The 21,980-nt window shown below is 39.6% G+C and overlaps 1 protein-coding gene across 6 annotated transcripts in view; it reads left to right on the top strand.

Moving 5' to 3' along the window:
• HIVEP2 (HIVEP zinc finger 2) overlaps positions 1 to 21,980 on the top strand; it is a 225,338-nt gene that overhangs the window by 194,685 nt on the left and 8,673 nt on the right. For 4 of the 6 annotated variants that reach the window (XM_014588841.2, XM_027772903.1, XM_027772901.1 and 1 more), the window contains 5 exons: positions 2,086 to 7,659; positions 8,908 to 9,062; positions 13,016 to 13,191; positions 18,206 to 18,307; positions 19,355 to 20,247. In XM_014588841.2, the coding sequence (XP_014444327.1) occupies positions 2,473 to 7,659; positions 8,908 to 9,062; positions 13,016 to 13,191; positions 18,206 to 18,307; positions 19,355 to 20,247 (6,513 nt within the window). In that variant the 5' untranslated portion in view covers positions 2,086 to 2,472. Of the gene's footprint in view, positions 1 to 948; positions 997 to 2,085; positions 7,660 to 8,907; positions 9,063 to 13,015; positions 13,192 to 18,205; positions 18,308 to 19,354; positions 20,248 to 21,980 lie in introns of those variants that run through there. The other 2 variants (XM_006151093.3, XM_027772904.1) reach the window with 2 other exon arrangements.

The raw sequence follows: 21,980 nt of genomic DNA, 5'->3' as shown, positions 1-21,980 counted from the left end.
AGAAATCACCCCTCGGGGGGGATGGTCACGCCGCAATCCCTTCTCCTCCATTCTCCTCTCGGGATCTTGGGCACGCACGCACACGCGCCCGGCGTGAGTTTTAAGCCACCGGGTCCGGGACGCGAACCGTGGTCGACTACGTGGGAGTTCAGCGACATAGCCATTACGCTCACTGCTGGTTCCCAATAGGTGTATGCCATTGTTAAGAAATGACTCAGTTTAATGGTTAAGCCATAATTTTCAAGCAGTCTTCACACCTATATCTTTGTGTGATAATGCAGGTACATCTGTAAGAATAAATTTCCAACAATGAAATTTCTCGGTCAAAAGATATGAGCTTTCTTATTTTTGTAAACACTGCCATGATACTTATCAAAGAAGCATCTTCCTATTCATTGTAATCAATACAATTTAGCATCAAAGTTCTCACAGTCTCCTGGGTACTACACTGATCACTCTCTTAAGGAAGCTGATTGTTCACTCAAACCCAGTAGTTACTAAGCTGACAAGTCTTCCTGACCCATTCTCCATCAGGTAGAGGACTTTTTTTGCTTTGCTGTGATACAAATTTCTTGCCAAGGAAGTGTGTCCTTTTAAATGTTCAAACCTATAGGTGCAAAAAACTCTTCTCACCTAGTTAGTATCTAGAACTAGGCTGATTGTGTCAAAATACTAAGATACTTTGATATAATAATCTTATATCTTAGAAAATATTATTATGACATTTAGCTGTTTTTCTCTTTGAGTTATTTTTGAACATAGTGTTAATGTAAGGTTTACTGTTTTAGTGAAATGCACCTTGAAGCAGTTCCTTGCTGTGGTTTTAGAGCACGTAGCCTTCTAAGCCTTACATATGCATATAATGAACTAGAAATTGGAATTTGATTTTCTATATAGCAATGCTGTGATTTAAGGGAACAGTTTTTCCTAATGGATCTATTTTGTACCCAGGAAGCATCAGGACAATCATGCCCATGAGAATTCTAAACCATTCAGGTAATCGTTTCATTTTTAAACTGTTCCTTTATATTGTCCCCAGAATATGCTGTTTTCCATACTGTGAGGGTTTATCCTTGTTTAGTTTAGATGCACTCATGTACCTTTTTCTTTCTTTCTTTTTAAAAATTTTTTGCCATAGGGTATGTGCACTCACTAGAGACAGAGAGAGAGTGTGAGAGGGAAAGTGAGAAATCACCCCCTCGGGAGAATGGCCATGCTGCATTCCCTTCTCTTCCATTCTCCTCTCAGGATTTTGGGCATGCATGCACATGCGCCTGGCATGAGTTTAAGTCACTGAAGCAAGCTGCCAGGCTTGGGACTCAAACTGCAGCCAGCCATATGAGAGTCCAGTGCCTTAACCACCATATCACCTGCTGGCCCCTGGTCTACCTTTTTCAAATTTGATAATAATCGATTCATATAACCTTGATCTAGCTCTACTAATTACTCTTTTAAACTATAAATCTATATCATAATATATAAAATATTTTTATATATGCAGTTTATAAAACATGTATTTTATATGTACAGTACACTATATTTGTATTTTATATTAATAATTACTATGTTATATATTATACAATATATAGAAATATGTATTTATATTAAGCTATAAAATATATATTTGTGTAGAGATATGTAATATACCATCAGCAAGTCATATAACTTGGTGAAGAATATCTCTAATTTTTTTAAATGAAAGGTTTTTAAAATCTTACATCTTTATAAATATTATTTATAAAGTTGAAAGATTTTAGAAAGCTTTCATTTATAACTTTAATAATATTTATAAAGAGTTTTGCTTCACATACTTTTTGAATTAAAATTAAAGAATTAAAATTAAGGAGTATTTAAAAGGATATATAAAATTCAAGTATAGAAGGGATTTTATGCTTATGACTTAGTGCTAAGTTTGAAATTAATATCCTTTAACTGTGGAATTAATATAACAGCCAAAAAAAAAAAAAAAACTCCTTGGAGTATAAAAAAAAATGCTAATTCATTTCATTTCACGTTGGTTATTTGGGATTGGCTTCTTATTTGATCACTGTTATGACCATATCTTTGTGTTTTATTTTCCTTCAGGTCATTTTGTCTTAGTGAAGCTGGCAATTGGACTTTACTCTAGTTGATGGGCAGAATTTCTCCTAGACTATTCATCGTCCTAATATCATCCTAGTTGAACATATTCAAATGCCATAAGAAGTCTTTATAGATTTGCACTTAGCTTTGGAATGGACATTTCTACAATGGAGAGAACTGTGTCATAACCCTGGTCCCAGTACATCACCACCTAATGCCCATTGACTGCGGTGAGGGGGTGGGAGGTTCCAAAGAGAAGGAGCAATCAGCAGGTTTGCAGACACCGTGGAACATGGAAGCGACCAAGCTTTAAAAAGCACAGCTTTGGAGACACTCCATGAGTCTTCACGGCTTTCAAGCGAACTAGCACTTAAGACCTTGTGTAACAAAATGGACACTGGGGACACGGCTCTAGGACAAAAAGCTACCTCAAGGTCTGGAGAAACTGAGAAAGCATCAGGTAGATGGAGACAGGAACAATCGGCTGTTATTAAGATGAGCACTTTTGGCAGTCAAGAAGGACAGCGGCAGCCACAACTGGATCCTGAGCAAATCGGAAACACGGCATCTGCACAACTCTTTGGTTCTGGGAAGCTGGTCTCACCTGGAGAAGTGGTGCAGCAAGTCCCCGAGAAGCAATACCCAGCACACCGTCCAACTCCTTACTCATGCCAACACTCACTGTCCTTCCCTCAGCACTCATTGCCACAGGGAGTCATGCACAGCAGCAAGCCACATCAGAGCCTAGAAGGCCCTCCGTGGCTTTTCCCTGGCCCTTTGCCATCTGTTGCCTCCGAGGACCTATTTCCTTTTCCTATACACGGCCACAGTGGTGGTTATCCTAGAAAAAAGATTTCGAGTCTGAACCCTGCTTATAGCCAATATTCCCAGAAAAGTATCGAACAGGCAGAAGATGCTCACAAGAAAGAGCACAAACCGAAAAAGCCCGGCAAGTACATTTGTCCTTACTGCAGCAGGGCGTGTGCCAAACCAAGCGTGCTGAAAAAACACATCAGGTCCCATACTGGTGAGCGGCCATACCCATGTATACCTTGTGGTTTCTCCTTCAAGACAAAAAGCAATTTGTACAAGCACAGGAAGTCACATGCCCATGCAATTAAGGCAGGATTAGTACCTTTCACAGAGTCAGCTGTATCTAAATTGGACCTAGAGGCTGGTTTTATTGATGTAGAAGCAGAAATACATTCAGATGGTGAGCAGAGTACAGACACAGATGAGGAAAGTTCCTTATTTGCGGAGGCTTCTGACAAAATGAGTCCTGGCCCACCCATCCCGCTGGATATTGCCAGCAGAGGTGGCTATCATGGGTCATTGGAAGAATCGTTGGGAGGTCCGATGAAGGTACCGATTCTGATTATCCCCAAAAGCGGGATTCCTCTCCCTAACGAAAGCTCTCAGTATATTGGCTCTGATATGCTACCAAATCCGTCTTTAAATACTAAGGCTGATGATTCTCACACAGTTAAACAGAAACTTGCACTAAGACTGTCAGAGAAAAAAGGACAAGACTCTGAGCCATCTCTCAACCTTCTGAGCCCGCACAGTAAAGGAAGCACTGATTCTGGTTACTTTTCTCGCTCAGAAAGTGCAGAGCAGCAAATAAGCCCTCCCAACACAAATGCAAAGTCTTATGAAGAAATCATCTTTGGCAAATACTGTCGGCTTAGTCCGAGAAATGCACTCAGCGTTTCGACCACAAGTCAGGAGCGCGCCACCATAGGTAGGAAGGACACAATGGAAGCATTACCTCACATAAACACCAGGTTAGACGTCAAGATGTTCGAAGATCCCGTCTCACAACTGATCCCAAGCAAGGGAGAAGTCGATCCCGGTCCAGCAAGCATGCTGAAATCCACTAAATTCAACAGTGATTCCAGACAACCTCCAACAGTTCCGCCATCTATCAGGAATGAAGGAAAACTTTACCCGGCAAATTTCCAAGGCAGCAGCCCAGTTCTCTTAGAAGCTCCTATAGACTCTTCACCACTTATTCGAAGCAACTCAATGCCAACTTCTTCAGCAACTAATTTAAGTGTCCCTCCTTCGTTGAGAGGCAGTCACTCATTTGATGAAAGGATGAGTGGTTCCGATGATGTCTTCTATCCAGGGACCGTGGGCATCCCCCCTCAGCGCATGTTGAGGAGACAAGCAGCGTTTGAGCTGCCTTCCGTGCAGGAGGGGCATGTAGAGCCTGAGCACCATAGTCGGATGTCCAAGGGGATGGCCAGTGCATCCTGGAAGGAAAAGAAATTGGTTCCTGGTGACAGGATAGGGTATGACTATGATGTCTGTCGGAAAGCTTCTAAGAAGTGGGAAGACTCTGAGACACCAAGGCAAAGCTATAGAGACAGTTCCTGCTTAAGTTCTGTAAAACATGGTGGAGAATATTTTATGGATCCCTCGGTGCCATTGCAGGGAGTGCCAACCATGTTTGGAACTACATGCGAAAATAGAAAACGCCGGAAAGAGAAGAGTGTAGGAGATGAGGAGGACACTCCCATGATTTGCAGCAGCCTTGTAAGCACTCCCATGGGCATGATGACTTCTGATTATGACCCCAAATTACAGATGCAGGAAGGAGTAAGGACTGGATTTGCCATGACTGGGCATGAGAACCACCCCCACGGTCACTCCGAGCGCTTTGACCCATGTCGACCCCAGCTGCAATCTGGAAGTCCATCTTTTGGGTCAGAGGAGTCAGCTTCTGCCACGGATTCAGAGAAAATGTCAGACCTAGGTGGCAGGAAACCTCCTGGAAATGTGATCTCGGTGATTCAGCACACAAACTCGCTGAGCCGACCCAATTCATTTGAAAGGTCTGAGTCGGCTGAACTTGTGACTTGTGCACAAGATAAAGCCCCTTCCCCTTCAGAGACATGTGACAGTGAGATTTCAGAAGCCCCCGTGAGTCCAGAGTGGATTCCATCCGGGGATAGTACAGAAGGAGGTGGGAAGCCATCCCCATCTCAGCAGGTACCACAGCAGTCCTACCATGCCCAGCCCAGGTTGGTTCGGCAGCACAACATTCAGGTGCCTGAGATCCGAGTGACTGAGGAGCCTGATAAACCAGAGAAGGAGAAAGAAGTCCAGAGCAAAGAGCCAGAAAAACCCGTGGAGGAATTTCAGTGGCCCCAGAGAAGTGAGACCCTTTCCCAGCTCCCCGCAGAGAAGTTGCCACCCAAAAAGAAGCGTCTGCGACTTGCAGATATGGAGCACTCCTCAGGGGAGTCCAGCTTCGAGTCTACAGGCACGGGCCTCTCTCGCAGCCCCAGCCAAGAAAGCAACTTGTCCCACAGCTCCAGCTTCTCAATGTCTTTCGAAAGAGAAGAAACCATTAAGCTTACTGCACCTCCTAAGCAGGATGAGTTCGGGAAGCATTCTGAGTTTTTGACTGTTCCTGCTGGTTCTTACTCACTGTCTGTCCCGGGTCACCACCACCAGAAAGAGATGCGGCGCTGCTCATCAGAGCAGATGCCCTGTCCTCACCCAGCAGAAGTCCCAGAAATAAGGAGCAAATCCTTTGATTATGGGAACCTATCCCATGCTCCTGCAGGGGGAGCATCAGCCTCAACATTATCACCATCTCGTGAGAGGAAGAAATGCTTTCTGGTGCGGCAGGCTTCCTTCAGTGGCTCCCCAGAAATCGCTCAGGGGGAGGCCAGTGTGGACCAGAGTGTCAAGCAGGAACAGATGGAGCACCTGCATGCTGGCCTCAGGTCTGTGTGGCACCACGGCCCGCCCCCTGTGCTTCCTCCCCTTCAGGCAGAGGACCCCGGGAAGCAGGTGGTTGGTCCTTGTGTCCCACTGAGCTCAGGGCCACTCCACCTGGCCCAACAACAGATCATGCACATGGACAGCCAGGACTCTTTGAGAAATCCTTTGATACAACCAGCATCCTATATGACAGGCAAGCACTTAGCCGAACAGCCACATTTATTCCCACATCAAGAGACGATTCCCTTTTCTCCAATCCAGAATGCCCTGCTGCAGTTTCAGTACCCTACTGTCTGCATGGTTCACTTACCAGCTCAGCAGCCTCCCTGGTGGCAGGCACATTTCCCACACCCATGTGCGCCACACCCTCAGAAGAGCTACAGCAAGCCTTCTTTCCAGGCAGAAATTCATCCCAGCTACCCCTTAGAGCATGTGGCAGAGCACACTGGGAAGAAAGCTGCCGATTATGCGCACACAAAAGAGCAAACTTACCCATGTTATTCTGGAACATCGGGGCTACACTCAAAGAACCTCCTTCCAAAGTTTCCATCGGACCAGGGCAATAAGTCCACTGAAACTCCCTCCGAGCAGGGTCTTCAAGAAGATTTTGCCTCGGCAAATGCGGGGCCCTTGCAGTCCTTGCCAGGAACAGTGGTTCCTGTCCGGATCCAGACGCACGTCCCATCCTATGGCAGCGTCATGTACACAAGCATTTCTCAGATACTTGGGCAGAACAGCCCTGCCATTGTCATTTGCAAGGTGGATGAGAATATGACCCAAAGAACACTGGTGACCAACGCAGCCATGCAAGGCATAGGATTCAACATTGCCCAGGTGCTAGGGCAGCATGCAGGCTTGGAGAAATACCCCATTTGGAAAGTACCTCAGACCTTGCCCCTTGGCTTAGAGTCCACCATTCCCTTGTGCTTACCTTCCACCTCGGACAGTGTCGCCACCCTGGGAGGTAGCAAGCGGATGCTTTCTCCTGCCAGCAGCTTGGAGCTCTTCATGGAAACGAAACAGCAGAAAAGGGTCAAAGAAGAAAAGATGTACGGGCAGATTGTGGAGGAGCTCAGCGCAGTGGAGCTAACCAATTCGGACATCAAAAAGGACCTCTCCCGCCCCCAGAAACCCCAGCTTGTTCGACAAGGCTGTGCTTCTGAGCCAAAGGACGGCTTGCAGTCAGGGTCATCATCCTTCTCCTCCCTGTCACCCTCCTCATCTCAAGACCATCCATCAGCCAGTGTGCCCCCCAGGGATCCATTCCCACCCAGCAGGGAGGTGCTTTCTGGATCCAGGGCACCCCTTCCAGGGCAAAAGTTCAGTGGGCCTTCTGAGAGTAGAGAGTCCTCCGATGAGCTAGATATTGACGAGACAGCATCGGATATGAGCTTGAGCCCACAGAGTTCTTCATTGCCAACAGGAGACAGCCAGGTGGAAGAGGAGGGGAAGGGCCCCAAGCTGCCTGTTGGCATGCTGGTCCACATGGCCTCTGGCCCAGGTGGGAACGTGGCAAACTCCACTCTGCTTTTCACGGACGTGGCCGATTTCCAGCAGATTCTTCAGTTTCCCAGTCTGCGGACAACAACTACTGTGAGTTGGTGCTTCTTGAATTATACAAAACCCAATTATGTGCAACAGGCCACCTTCAAATCCTCGGTTTATGCTTCATGGTGCATTAGTTCCTGTAATCCAAACCCATCGGGATTGAACACCAAGACCACTCTGGCTCTTCTGAGATCCAAGCAAAAAATCACCGCAGAAATTTATACACTGGCTGCTATGCATAGGCCTGGAACCGGGAAGCTTACGTCTTCAAGTGCTTGGAAGCAGTTTGCCCAGGTAACAAATACAGTTTTAGAAAACACTTTCTATGTGGCTTTGGTTACTGAGTGGACTACATAGTGCAAGATCTAAGACCTAAAACATCCAATTAAAATTAAGGTCTGAGTTGGGGGACTCTTCAGCAACACTGGCCTTACCCTGGGGTAAACACTGGTTGTACTTAGCTATGAGGGTGCCCAGAAGTGTCCCAAAGACTGAAAGTGCCATGAAATTTTACCACTGCTACTACTTCCAGTGTTTCTTCTCTCTTTTGACCTATGCTGGTGGCCTATCAGGTCTGCTTTCCTTTTAATGTAGGGAATTCAGTGAACTGTGACTTGGGGATATAGAACAGGGAGTAGATGTTGAAGGAGAAGATCAGGAGGCACAAAGGACCTCAGAACTGAACTTCACCATCTTAGAGGGCTTTCAACATGTTCTTACGGACAATATTTTTCACTAATATTTATTTTTTCTTTTATTCTTTCACAACTTTTTCAAGTTGTTACCTAGCTTATTCCTACATACAATCCCTGCCAATCCATGCCTTACAAGTAAAATTATAAAAATATTAATAAAGGGCATTTGGGAATGTATGCTAAATTAATAATGAAGCAAAGGGAGAATTTAAAACTTTTCTCCACTTAGATCAGTTACTATTTCCCTTTCAATACTTTTGGAGATGACTTCTATTATTATTACCTTTTTTTCTTTTCTTCTTATCTTTTCTTCTTTCTTTTAACTATAAGGTGGGTGAGCTTGCCAGAGAGAGAGAGAGAGAGAGTGAAGAATCACTCCCCAGGGGAGATGGCCAGACTGCAATTCCATCTTTTCCATTCTCCTCTCAGGACTTTGAGCACTCATGCACACACTCTTAGAGTAATTTTCAAGCTGCCAGGTCAGGGACTCAAACTATGTTCAGCCATGTGGGAGTCCAGCACTTTAATCACTATGCTACCTGCTAGCCCCATTGTTAATTGTTTTAATTGTTACTTCAAAACATAGAATATGTCCTTATTAAACCTTCCTTAGCGTTCCACAAAGTAAGTACTAACCAAGCATACATATGTGTGTTTTCACAATATATAGATTTTATTTGTGGACACTGTCACTCTTCTTTGATTTTATTTCATGTCTCTTATATAACCAGTACATGGCCTTTTAGTATGGAAAACAGGCAAATTTTCAGAGATGCTGAAAGTGGGATGTTAGATTTTGCTGTCTGGGAGAAAGCATGTGAAATGATTCTCTCTTTTCATCCTACAGATGAAACCCGATGTATCCTTTTTATTTGGCAGCAAGCTAGAAAGGAAACTAGTAGGAAATATCTTAAAGGAAAGAGGGAAAGGAGATATTCATGGAGATAAAGATATCGGATCCAAACAAACTGAGCCAATCCGAATTAAAATCTTTGAAGGAGGGTAAGGAAACTTAAGTATAAAAGTAAAATGTTCAATTATACATCAGAATAAATGGTCTAAATGTCTGTATGGAAAAACAGCATCTACTCTGGTTGGCGTTTAAAGTGAATTCATTTTCTATTCATACTTCTGGAGTCCAACTGGTAATAGATAATTAGTTCATGCCCTTGCTTTCAAAATATACTTTTAATGACAATGTCCTTGATGCACATAGTTTGAACCTCTGCCTTAAATGTTCATGCCCCTAATTTAATATGAAATTTCCTAAATAGGTAGACTCCTGATTTTATCTAGATTTGTACACTTTTTGATGTTTCTGGGCATGTGTGTTACTAATGGACATGCTTTTATCATATGCTTAGAGAAATGAAATGATGCACACTCATCTGTAATCCTGATAACTAGCTAATTGATTTGTCTGTTTGCTGAACTCCAGTCTAAGGCATTTCACAAATTCCATGAATGTCCAAAATCCAAAGCAGAGAACTACACACTGCATGGAGTTATCATGTTGCCCCAGTCTCCTTTGGGCCATGATGGTTTCTCTGCGTTTAGAAATTTTTTTAAAAAAAGTTATTTATTTACGTCTCGAGAGAAAGAGAGGAGGCACTGCCCTAACAGGGATTTTATTTTTAGCCAGCTCAGTTTATGAGTGTGCACACACAGCATACACAGAGAGGTCCAAGAACACGAACTTAGAACCTTTCTCTTGTGGGTCCAGTTGCATTACCACTGAGCCACCACCTAGGCCCTAGAATTTCCTTTTTAAATGTTGCATTCTGGGTTATAGAAACTCAAATAATTAGTTCAGTGGCTTCCTTATCTGTGTAGTTAATAAAAATTACACACATCCATAATGTTCAGTTTTAGATTTTGATAGAATTATCTCTTCAGTCCAGTTATGTGGATGGAAAAACCCAAACTTACATATTTAATTTTTTTTAATTTTAAAATAAATGAACCACATTTTTTGGTATTATGACATAACTAACATTATCTGTACACTAGATCTACTAGATTGTCTGAAAAGTCATGATGCATAGAAAAATATGTCGTAACTTTCCCGATGATCCAATATAATTAACATATCTTTATGAACATGAATTCAGTCCACTTATATTTGGAGGTCGAAATAATGCTGATGGACTAAAAACTGGTGAATGTTTAGTGGAAAGAAAACTAACTTTTTCACATACTTTTTGCAGTTTTGAGGTGGATTGTTATAGTCAGTTCTCCTTTGGCTTAGTGGAAAGAAAACTCACTTTTTCACATACTTTTAGCAGTTTGGAGGTGGATTGTTATAGTCAGTTCTCCTTAGGTTTTTTCCTCTTTGAATGTCTATGAGTACTTTCATCAGGAAAGCCACAGTTATATGTAATCATGAAGTTTGTCTCAGTATTTCTTGACATCACTCATCTTTTAACACACAAAGAGAAATACAGCTTTTATCTTTCCTCAGAGATGGAGTGGTCCCTGTGACTGAACCAACCCATTTACATTCTGCAGTCATCATAACAGGGCACTTGGGCCAGTAGATTAGCTGACCTTCACAATTACTGTATGATTTGGGGAGCCCATCTCCGCTAACAAAGACACAAGTACAAAAACAAATGTGAGGGAGAAATTCAATGGGGAGAAAAAACAAAACAGGAACATGTAACAGACATAGAATGAGAAAATATGATGTATGGAAGTATCTTTGACTTTCTTGACATACAATGCATTCATCCTCTGAGAACCCGTATCATATGTTGTAAAACATACAGTGATTAAATGTAAATTAAAATATACAAACCAAAGCATACGTGAACATTTTATTGCTGTTTTGATCATCCAGAAGGACCTGCTCATATTTCAATTGTTCCCCCTATTAAGGCCTCATGTTGTAGGTCTGATCATTTTTAAATCTGTGATCCAGTTTTTGTCTGGGTGGTGACCAGGTGTTTTACAACTTTTAGTTTCGGTAGTTGAAAAGGGATAATGTGAAAAAGTATGAATGACCAGTTTTGAAGTGTATATGTTCCCTACATAAACTAGTTGATAGGTTTAATAATTTAGTGCAGCATATCTTTTAATTGTTTTGTTAGTCCCGTTATTTCTCCTATCAAATAGATCAATGAGCCTGCAGGATTATTGTATCAGAAATACTTTATTTATACATATTTTTCAAATATAGAGTTATATTTTATACTGGAAACAAGTTAGTTGACTGAGATATTGACAATAAAATTACATTATTTGAGAATAAAGCACATTTTCCATCAACTATAATGATCAGCTACAATAAACTTGATGTACTCCCCCCTGAAGAAAATTAGTTTTCTATAAAATTGTTTACTGTATTCTATACCCCTAAACAATTTCATCTAGTTAGGGGTAGAGAATAGTGAAATTGAAAGATGAATGTTATTTTGCATCTTTGGCTTCTTTTCTACTTTATTACAAAGACAATGTGAGATAAAAGATAAAGTTTAAAATAATTTTTAAGAAAAAGTTGTAATTGAAATTCCTTGTCAAAAGGGAAAATTTCAAAGCAAATGGCATTGGTAAAATTGGTTATAATATTTTCAACTCTACTTAACTCTCACCTGGATTGGTTCTGACTAAAAAGTAGATAATAGTTGGATTAAATAGCATCCTTAGAAGAGTTAGCATTTAAATGTGGAGATGGATTTTTTTTTTCCTCCTAAAAAGATGCTTCAGTTGTTTGGACAATTAAAGTTGAATTTATTTTTATTTCTGTTAGTATTGAGTCGCTGGAAAAGTCATGACACATTTTTGCATTAAAAAAATACATCAAGACTTCTCCAAGGACACAGCAGATAAGCTATGACAAAATAAGAAAGTTTGCAATGCTCACACTATGCAAAACAAACAGTAAATCTAGTGCCTTTGAGTAAATCCACAGTGAATTAGGGCACTCATGTCAATTTACCTTTGGAAGTTCTAAGACCTCCCTGAAAGGAATATCTTCCCAAGAATGACATTAGACCCATAATTCTAGCCTAGCTATGATTTCAATAATAATAATATTCATTAAATTATTCAATAGAATGTTACTGTACTTTATGACAGGTTATGTTTTATTACATTCTAAACAACATGGAACGGTTGAGTGCTAGGTAGGTTTTGTCCCTTGGTTTTCAAAGGAAATACCTAAAATTTAGCTCATCCAACTGACTTGCTTAAACTAGATGACCTCAGATATCCTTTCAAATCTCTCTATGAAATCTTTCTGGAAACAAATGCAAATTTGATTAAAAATAGACTCTAGTTTTCATTATGTAACAGTACCTTCAAGAAGCCAGTTGAAATTTAGACTCTGTTAGCAGAGATTCATGGTCTTTGGGAAGAGCAGATCAAATCTGTAGACAACAGTTGGTGAGCTGAGCTCAGCCTGTGTAAACTAGACATTTCAGAGACAGTCTTGTGCCAGGATTGTAAAAATAGAGTAGAAACTTGCAGGGAAGAATTCTGTTATCAGTTATACTTATTTTAGCAAATGTAGAGGGGTTTGTGTGTTATACATGCACATCTTAGATGATGTGATGTTAGCATGATGTGTGATGATCCACATGTTTTGCAATGCTTTTTGGATGTCCCTGATTGGAGGCTGTGTGGAATCCAAAGCAGTAAGGCACAGATCTATGACTCTGGGTCTTATACAAGCCCCTTTGAATATCTATACCCTTAGTCTATACATTTACACTTACTAGTAGAGTCAGTTTCCTTTTGAATTCTATGTAGAATTACATTTTGTTTACAGTGCCAAATCTATTATCTAGTTCTTTCAGATACTTATTACATAAATTTCATAAGTTTCGTAGAAGTAAAGTTGAATAATTATAAAAAGCTCTCATAAAAATTTGCCATGCAAATGATTAGCTTTGTGGTTGATATATAACATACTAAGAGTATTTGAAAACATACTGGATTCCTCCCTTTTAACACAGGTATAAATCCAATGAAGATTATGTTTATGTCAGAGGACGTGGACGTGGAAAGTACATTTGTGAAGAATGTGGAATTCGCTGCAAAAAGCCAAGCATGCTCAAAAAACATATCCGTACGCATACGGATGTTCGGCCTTATGTATGCAAGTTATGTAACTTCGCCTTCAAAACGAAAGGTATCGGTCTGATTTTGTTGAAGGGAAACTTGCTTTTCTTACAGCTACCTAGGATTCTGAATACTGTTTAATAACTAGCTTTCATCAATGATAAGTTGGTTTTGTTTGTGAAAATAGAAATCCATGAAATGTCTTTTCTCCCTCATGAAAGTGAGGAAAGGATGTATGTGAGACTGCAAGGCTCCTTTTATGACTTCATTAAGAGTTATAGACCTCAGTCCCGGCCAGTCGTCTCCTAAGGAAGTGGTTAAGGAGTGCCTGGATAGCTATAACTTCATGCTGGAAATGTTCTGTGGTCTAGAGAATCCTAGCACCAGTATTGAAACACTGCAAGGAAACAATGCACACAGTGAGAAAAGCAAGGCAACAGCTGGGAAGAAAGCATGTGCCCATGGTCAGTTTCAAGATTATAAATAATGTAGAGATCCACAGACTCCCAGGTGGGCCCCTCCATCTACAGTTGCATCAATTATGCATAGAAATTTGATAGCTTGTGTTCCATGTATTTATCAGCACAGAGACGATTCTTAACTCTAAGACTGCAACTGTTCATCTCGTAAAACTAGAACATACCTTTAAATTCTATTCTATTTTTGTTTGGGGGAGGGGAATCTGTTTTTAACAGGTTGATTTATATAAAAATGTTTTACTCAAATGTTGCCTTGGTTCTATTTCTATCATTTTATAAAATCATGAAAATATTCATAAGCCCAGTGTCCTCAAAATACAAACGGTAGTGAATAAAAAGTTGTTGGACTTTGGTTGAAGTATGTTTCACATTAGAGCTAATGGATCCTGGAGCCACCCACTCACCAACCTCACATCATTTCCCATGTTTTAACTTAATTTCACATACCAATTAATCTACACCAACCCCTTTAAGAAAAAGAAATATCCAATAAAATGATCTCTGGTGAGAAATGTATTTGTATTTTCTCTTAGAACCAAAAATCCTAGATTGTTTATTGATTTGTCAGAAGTGCCCATGTGTAGGCTCTGAACATATACACTTCTTCTTTATTAAAAAGGTATCTATGTTACAGATTTGCCTCTTTTGAAGCAGAAAGTGGGGGAAGGGAGTTATTCATTTGCATTCCAAGAGAAGTAAACAAACCTTTTAAAATATCATCTACCTTGGCATAATCAAGTCTTTTCTACAGAACTTTACTAAGAGATTCTCTAGGAGATGAGAAAATAAAAATTTTGATTTTAGGAAATATTGCAATTCATCAGTCATTTCAATGATGTTTATCTTTGCTAGATAAATGAGTTTGGTAGGGGCATAGTTGTGTAAAAAAAAACTGGGTAAAGAAGTGACACATTTCTAGGTAGTTTAAAAAGTCGAGTTAAATCTGACTCTGAATTATCATCCTGGAGTTTTAACAGGCAAAAATTTATTCTAGGTAATTATTGATGTTTCCTTATTCTCCTTTCAAATGTTTTAGAATCTTAAAATGAGCAAACCTCCGTGGGAGTTTCTGCCAGTTTTCCTCTCCCTTTTAAATGCCTATTACCCAAATCTCCATGATTCTCTGAGCACAAATGGAGCCGTCCCTTCTCCCTGCATGTGCACTACTCAACCACTCTCCTCCTGCCATTTCTCTTCTCCTTGCCCTGATTCAATGTGTTAGAAGCTCATGACTTCATAAAAATCAAATCCAAGGTGGGATTGTTTCACATCCTTATTTCTAGCTGCATACCTACTCTAAAGATGGAAGTCCAAAGCCTGACTACCTTTTTGGAACAGGTGAAGAGAAAAATACAGAAGAAACATAATGAAATTTAAATGAATTATCTCGACACACTTAGCATTCACATCCATATACATATACAGCATACTTACACCCTGGCAGATGGCTTTTATTAATTTATAGATATATATACTTAATGTACAGATTTAAAAATTTATGATGTCTATAAAAATGTTGAACTTTCAAAAAAATTACAGATACAATTTTGTTTTTGTAAAACAGCCAAGGAGCCTGGGAATGTTTCTGTCTCTGGAATGATCAAAATAGCATATGACATTTGTAGGAAGGGACTGGCAGGTGACATGGTAGTTAAGGTGATGGACTCCCACATGGCTGACGGTGGTTTGAGTCCTAGACCTGGCGGTTTCTTTCTTACTTTCTCTCTCTTTCTCTGTCTCCCTCTGGTGAATGTACATGCCCTACAGCAAATTAAAAAGTTAATTACTTAATTCCTTTTTAAAAATCCAAAGGTATGTAAGCAACAAATAAATAATAAAATATATAAGTCCAATGATAAGTAATAGTACCCCAGTTCAGAATTGTGGCTCATATATTGTGTTAATAGTAAACACCCCTGCAAGGGGAACAAGCTATTTCAGTGGGCTGCATTTTTACTTAAGATTTTAGGAAACCTACTCTTCAAAATAAATCATTTCTTGATACATTACTAAAGCATTATCAAAGGGCATAGATAATAATATGGTCATTTTCATGAAGTTGATATAAAGTCTACTTACAAATAAATTAATCCCTGGAGCTCTTTTGGTAAATTGTATGCCATACACATATGTTTTTTCTTTCTTTTTTCCATAGATCTTAGGTCAAGGGTAACTGAATTAATTTTTTAAATTTTTTTACATTTCATAAAGCAATTGTATAAATCACATAAGTGTGTGTGTGTGTGTATATATATATATATGGATTTCAATAATAGAATTAAAGTACAATTTTATTTTGGTGCAGAAAGTTTTGAAATCCATGCATGGTTTTTTCATAGTACAATTTACCATGAACTTTTGAAGATTGATCATATATGAATATATATATATATATATATATATATATATATATACACATATATCTATATATACACACACACACATATGTAAATCTGTAATTGCATATATTTCCCATCATCTAACATTTTGTCATGAAACTTTTCTTTTTTTCTTTGACTTAAAGGGCTCTCAAGATAAATAAAAAGGGAATATTGCTGTTCCAGAATTTTAGAAATTCCTTTTTGGAAGTTTGCTAATATATGCTGCTAAATACTGGGAATAGTGCTTTCTATAAGTCATTAGCTTAGTATTGGCTTGTCTCAAAAGTCATGATGAGTTTTTGCATAGAAAACCATAAAAATGTCATGACTTCCCCTACAACCTAATATTTCTATGGATTGTTGAATATAAGATTGATCATCACTTTAGCCCACATGGCTGACGGTGGTTTGAGTCCTAGACCTGGCGGTTTCTTTCTTACTTTCTCTCTCTTTCTCTGTCTCCCTCTGGTGAATGTACATGCCCTACAGCAAATTAAAAAGTTAATTACTTAATTCCTTTTTAAAAATCCAAAGGTATGTAAGCAACAAATAAATAATAAAATATATAAGTCCAATGATAAGTAATAGTACCCCAGTTCAGAATTGTGGCTCATATATTGTGTTAATAGTAAACACCCCTGCAAGGGGAACAAGCTATTTCAGTGGGCTGCATTTTTACTTAAGATTTTAGGAAACCTACTCTTCAAAATAAATCATTTCTTGATACATTACTAAAGCATTATCAAAGGGCATAGATAATAATATGGTCATTTTCATGAAGTTGATATAAAGTCTACTTACAAATAAATTAATCCCTGGAGCTCTTTTGGTAAATTGTATGCCATACACATATGTTTTTTCTTTCTTTTTTCCATAGATCTTAGGTCAAGGGTAACTGAATTAATTTTTTAAATTTTTTTACATTTCATAAAGCAATTGTATAAATCACATAAGTGTGTGTGTGTGTGTATATATATATATATGGATTTCAATAATAGAATTAAAGTACAATTTTATTTTGGTGCAGAAAGTTTTGAAATCCATGCATGGTTTTTTCATAGTACAATTTACCATGAACTTTTGAAGATTGATCATATATGAATATATATATATATATATATATATATATATATATACACATATATCTATATATACACACACACACATATGTAAATCTGTAATTGCATATATTTCCCATCATCTAACATTTTGTCATGAAACTTTTCTTTTTTTCTTTGACTTAAAGGGCTCTCAAGATAAATAAAAAGGGAATATTGCTGTTCCAGAATTTTAGAAATTCCTTTTTGGAAGTTTGCTAATATATGCTGCTAAATACTGGGAATAGTGCTTTCTATAAGTCATTAGCTTAGTATTGGCTTGTCTCAAAAGTCATGATGAGTTTTTGCATAGAAAACCATAAAAATGTCATGACTTCCCCTACAACCTAATATTTCTATGGATTGTTGAATATAAGATTGATCATCACTTTAGTTTGTGAGTAAGGATCTTTGGAGGTTAATCTATACCTGTGCAATGTCAAAAGGTCAAGGATCTAATAGGTGTGTTGAGAATATTTCATTCTGAAGTTGGAAGAGTATGATGCAGCTTCTGTTGCTCTGTTTACATGAAGTCCCAGGAGGTTGGCTCATTTGGACAGCATAGTAAATCCCTTCTTAGGGGGCCAGCAGATGGCAAACGTTTACATTGCTGGACTTCCACATTGCTGACCATGGTTTAGATCCTGGACACAATGGCTTGAAAATCATGCCAGGCGCATGTGCATGTATGCCCAAGATCCTGGGAGGAGAATGGAGGAGAAGGGATTGCAGCGTGGCCATCCCACCTTGGAGTGATTTCTCATTTTCTTTCTGTCTGTCTCTTTCTGGACATGCCCTAAGGCAAAAACCTCTTTTAAAAAGAAAAATAATAAAATCCCTTCTAAGACAAGAAAGTCCAGGATCTCCAGTCCTGCTTAGACTTACTCTTGAAAAGACATGTCTCTGGACTTTCGCATTCCTTCTAGAACAAAGATACCGAAAACTGGGCCAAAGGTCTCAGTAACTGATATCACCAGAAACTAGATTAATCTTCTTCACTTTAAGTAGTGGGTAGTAAGTAGAAACAAATCTGTGTTATCCCAAATTAGTTCATTTCACATTAAATTTTAGAGCAATGATCGCATTTAGGTAATGAATTAACTTCTCTTTTTGGTTTTGTTTTCTAGGAAACCTAACAAAGCATATGAAATCTAAAGCACACATGAAAAAATGCCTGGAGTTGGGCGTCTCCATGACATCAGTAGATGATACCGAAACTGAGGAAGCAGGTATATTTTAATTTCCTTGACTGACCTCTTTACTGTGTACATTGGAGTTTTGTGGCCAAGGTGGTAAAATAAGTTTAGATATTTTTAAAAACTGATCACATTTCATTTTATTAAATACTAAATATAGAAAATAAATCTGACACACTGAATTTCTTCAAACCTATTGAGGAGAAATAAATGCAATTTGGTTGTAATTCTGGGAGAAAAATGCTTCACTGTGAGACTTCTATCTAAAACCATAAGGAAATATGATGACGGTTAAATTTTATGAAACTTTGGAAACTTGAAAAAGCATTTTCATGCGTTACTTTTATTAAGAAGAAACCTAGTAGAAAAAAAAAAATTTAAAGCCATCATAACCTCAATACAGAACCTAGAGGTTGGCCTAACCTCCTGAGATATATCACCTCCATGCCAGTTTGTACTTGAACCAATAGAGAAAGTTGCTGCTTTTCTTTCTTTTTTTTTTTTTTTTGAGAGATTTTCACTGTAGGGCGCGTGCGCTCCCCAGACAGACAGAGGGAGACATAGAGACAGAAAGCGAGAAATCACCCCCCAGGGGGGATGGTCACGCCGCAATCCCTTCTCCTCCATTCTCCTCTCGGGATCTTGGGCACGCACGCACACGCGCCCGGCGTGAGTTTTAAGCCACTGGGTCTGGGACACGAACCGCAGTCGACTACGTGGGAATCCAGCGACATAGCCATTACGCTAACTGCTGGTTCCCGCTGCTTTTCTTTTTCCTTTAGCATCATCATTAAGAACGTATCTCTACCCACTTGTTGAGGGTTTCCTGAATGGTTTATGTTTGAGATGTAAGGTCTAACCTGGCTTTCTTATTGCAAGGTGGGATGAAAATAGACATAAAAAGATTAGAACCAGTGCAGGTTCATGCAGGTAAGTGCTTTGTTAGTGTTCTAGGAGCACAGAGGCATATCTGGGGGCTGGAGGATTGGGAAAAGCTTTCGGAACAAGATGGGACCTAAATAAGCTCTTAACCTTGATGTCTGTATCTTTATCTCCATTACCTTTGTTCAATTGTTGCAGAAAATATGGAAGATTTGCACAAAGCAGCTGAGAAGCATAGCATGTCCAGCATTTCAACTGATCATCAGTTCTCAGATGCTGAGGAATCAGATGGTGAGGATGGAGATGATAACGATGATGATGAAGATGATGATGATGATTTTGACGACCAGGGAGACTTGACACCTAAAACAAGATCAAGAAGCACCAGTCCTCAGCCTCCTAGATTCTCTTCCTTGCCTGTGAATGTTGGTGCCGTGCCCCATGGGGTCCCAGATAGTTCTCTGGGACATTCTTCATTGATCAGCTATTTGGTTACTTTGCCAAGTATTCAGGTTACTCAGCTCATGACACCAAGTGATTCGTGTGAAGATACCCAGATGACCGAATACCAGAGGCTGTTTCAGAGTAAAAGTACAGACTCGGAACCAGACAAGGACAGGCTAGACATCCCCAGTGGTATGGATGAAGAGTATATGCTGTCTTCAGAGCTGAGCTCCTCTCCAAGGGACTTCTCACCCTCAAGCCGCCATTCCTCACCAGGATATGATTCTTCACCCTGTCGAGATAATTCACCAAAGAGGTATCTGATACCCAAAGGAGATTTATCACCCAGAAGACACTTGTCACCCAGGAGAGATCTGTCACCCATGAGGCATCTTTCACCAAGAAAGGAGGCTGTGTTGAGAAGAGAGCTGTCCCAAAGAGATGTTTCACCACGAAGACATTTGTCCCCAAGGAGGCCAGTATCACCTGGGAAAGACATCATGGCAAGAAGAGATCTCTCTCCTAGAAGAGAGAGAAGATACATGACCACCATAAGAGCACCATCTCCCAGAAGGGCTTTATACCATAACCCACCATTGTCCATGGGGCAGTATTTGCAAGCAGAGCCAATTGTATTGGGGCCTCCTGTAAGTATAATTCACATTATCTTTTCAATATATAAGTCAAAGCACATCGAAGCCTCTTGACAACACATTAGCATGAAATTTACATAACATGGTATCTCTCAAGGGAAGGAATGAACTTGGTCACTGAAAATAGCAGGAAGACATCTTAATTGCATGCGTTGTCAGGAACATGGCTGAGGCAGTAGTCCAGGTGCAGTCTTGCATCAAACCAGAAGTACATTTCCAGCACAGAACAGGTGAAGCCTTTCTGAAGGCTTCCCAGGTCTAACTAATAGCCATTAACTGAAACCTTTAAGTGCATAAAAAAGTTGAAGGTTTTGGAATGTCATAACTGCATAGACAGACACAGACATATTTAGGATTAGTTGAGTAACTTTTCGCCAAGTAAGGACTTTGATTCAGTTGTTAGTCTTGATTTTGGAAACATTTTTCCTTTTTTTATTTATATTTATTATTATTATTCATACATTAAATTGCTATACATCATTTAGATTGTGAAGAGACTTTACCCAGCATGATACACACCTCAGTCCAGCCCAGTTGAGACCACCATTCACATGCTTGTCAACAAATAACAAAACTTATCTGTGTCCCACAAGTGTCTTACCTCTCCATTTCCCCCCTCCCAAATTTCCTATGCTCTTCCCCTCTTACACTCTTCTTTCCACCTTGTCTCTAATGTGCATTACAATTTTTAATACTTTTATGTTCTCCAGTCTTTGAGTCTCTACCATAGAGTCCAGACAGGCAGTATATGTTAAGTGGAGACATGCAATGTCTCTCTTTCATTGCCTGACTTGCTTCACTCAGCAACAAATCTTCCATATTTGTCCACTTTCTATCAAATTCCAGACCTTTATTTTTTTTTTTATGGAAACCTTTTTACTTTACTATATTTAAAAATATACTCATTACCTTGCCCACTATGAGTAGACATGTGAAACTGACGGGGGCTGGGAGAGAAGAGAATGACAGTATGTTTGTAAATCAAAGATGTAAACAGCTCTGCTTTTCTTGCCATTCCCACCACCAAGTGCATTTGCTGAGTGAGAGCACTGACCTAAGGAGGATGGCAATCAGGAGAGCTAGGGGAGAATGTACAGAGGAGATTCTGTGACAACCAGGGAGACTTGACACCTAAAACAAGATCAAGAAGCACCAGTCCTCAGCCTCCTAGATTCTTCGTTAGAAATCAAAATAGCAGTGGTAGTAATCATGGCTTACATTTAAGCAGTAGGTTTAATATAATCCAGAAAAGCAACTATCCAGTCTTATTCCACAGCAGAGTAGAACTTGATGCCTTTGCACTTTGTGTAGGGTTTTAAAAAGTGAATAAAACAAGCATTTAGTAGAGACAGAGGAATGATACCTTTGGAGTTGGTTTGCTTTAAACATGTTTTCCTTTCCTGGTCTCTGCTCTGTATTGTACTCTCTTTGCTCTGGGTTTCTGTCATGGGCATCAGCACCATCCTTCAGAGCTTAAGGAAGCACCACCAGTCCCAGCTCCCAGCTCTGCTCATTACGTAAGGCCCTGCTGGCCAGTTCCCTCCCCTGCATCACCTTTCAGCATCCTGAATCATAAGAACAGATCATTTTAAAACTTTAGGAAAACTCCTCACTGCTTTCCATTCCCTTAGCCCCAGCATCCTTTTTTCACAAACCTAGAACCAACTTCATCTTGTTGGTACTGATCCTGCAGGAACATGCATAGCAATCAGGATGTAACTGACCTG

The sequence above is a fragment of the Tupaia chinensis genome, unplaced genomic scaffold (genome assembly GCF_000334495.1).
Source record: "Tupaia chinensis unplaced genomic scaffold, TupChi_1.0 Scaffold000313_1, whole genome shotgun sequence".
Classification (NCBI taxonomy): Eukaryota; Metazoa; Chordata; class Mammalia; order Scandentia; family Tupaiidae; genus Tupaia; species Tupaia belangeri.
This window is presented reverse-complemented; position numbering and strand designations above follow the sequence as displayed.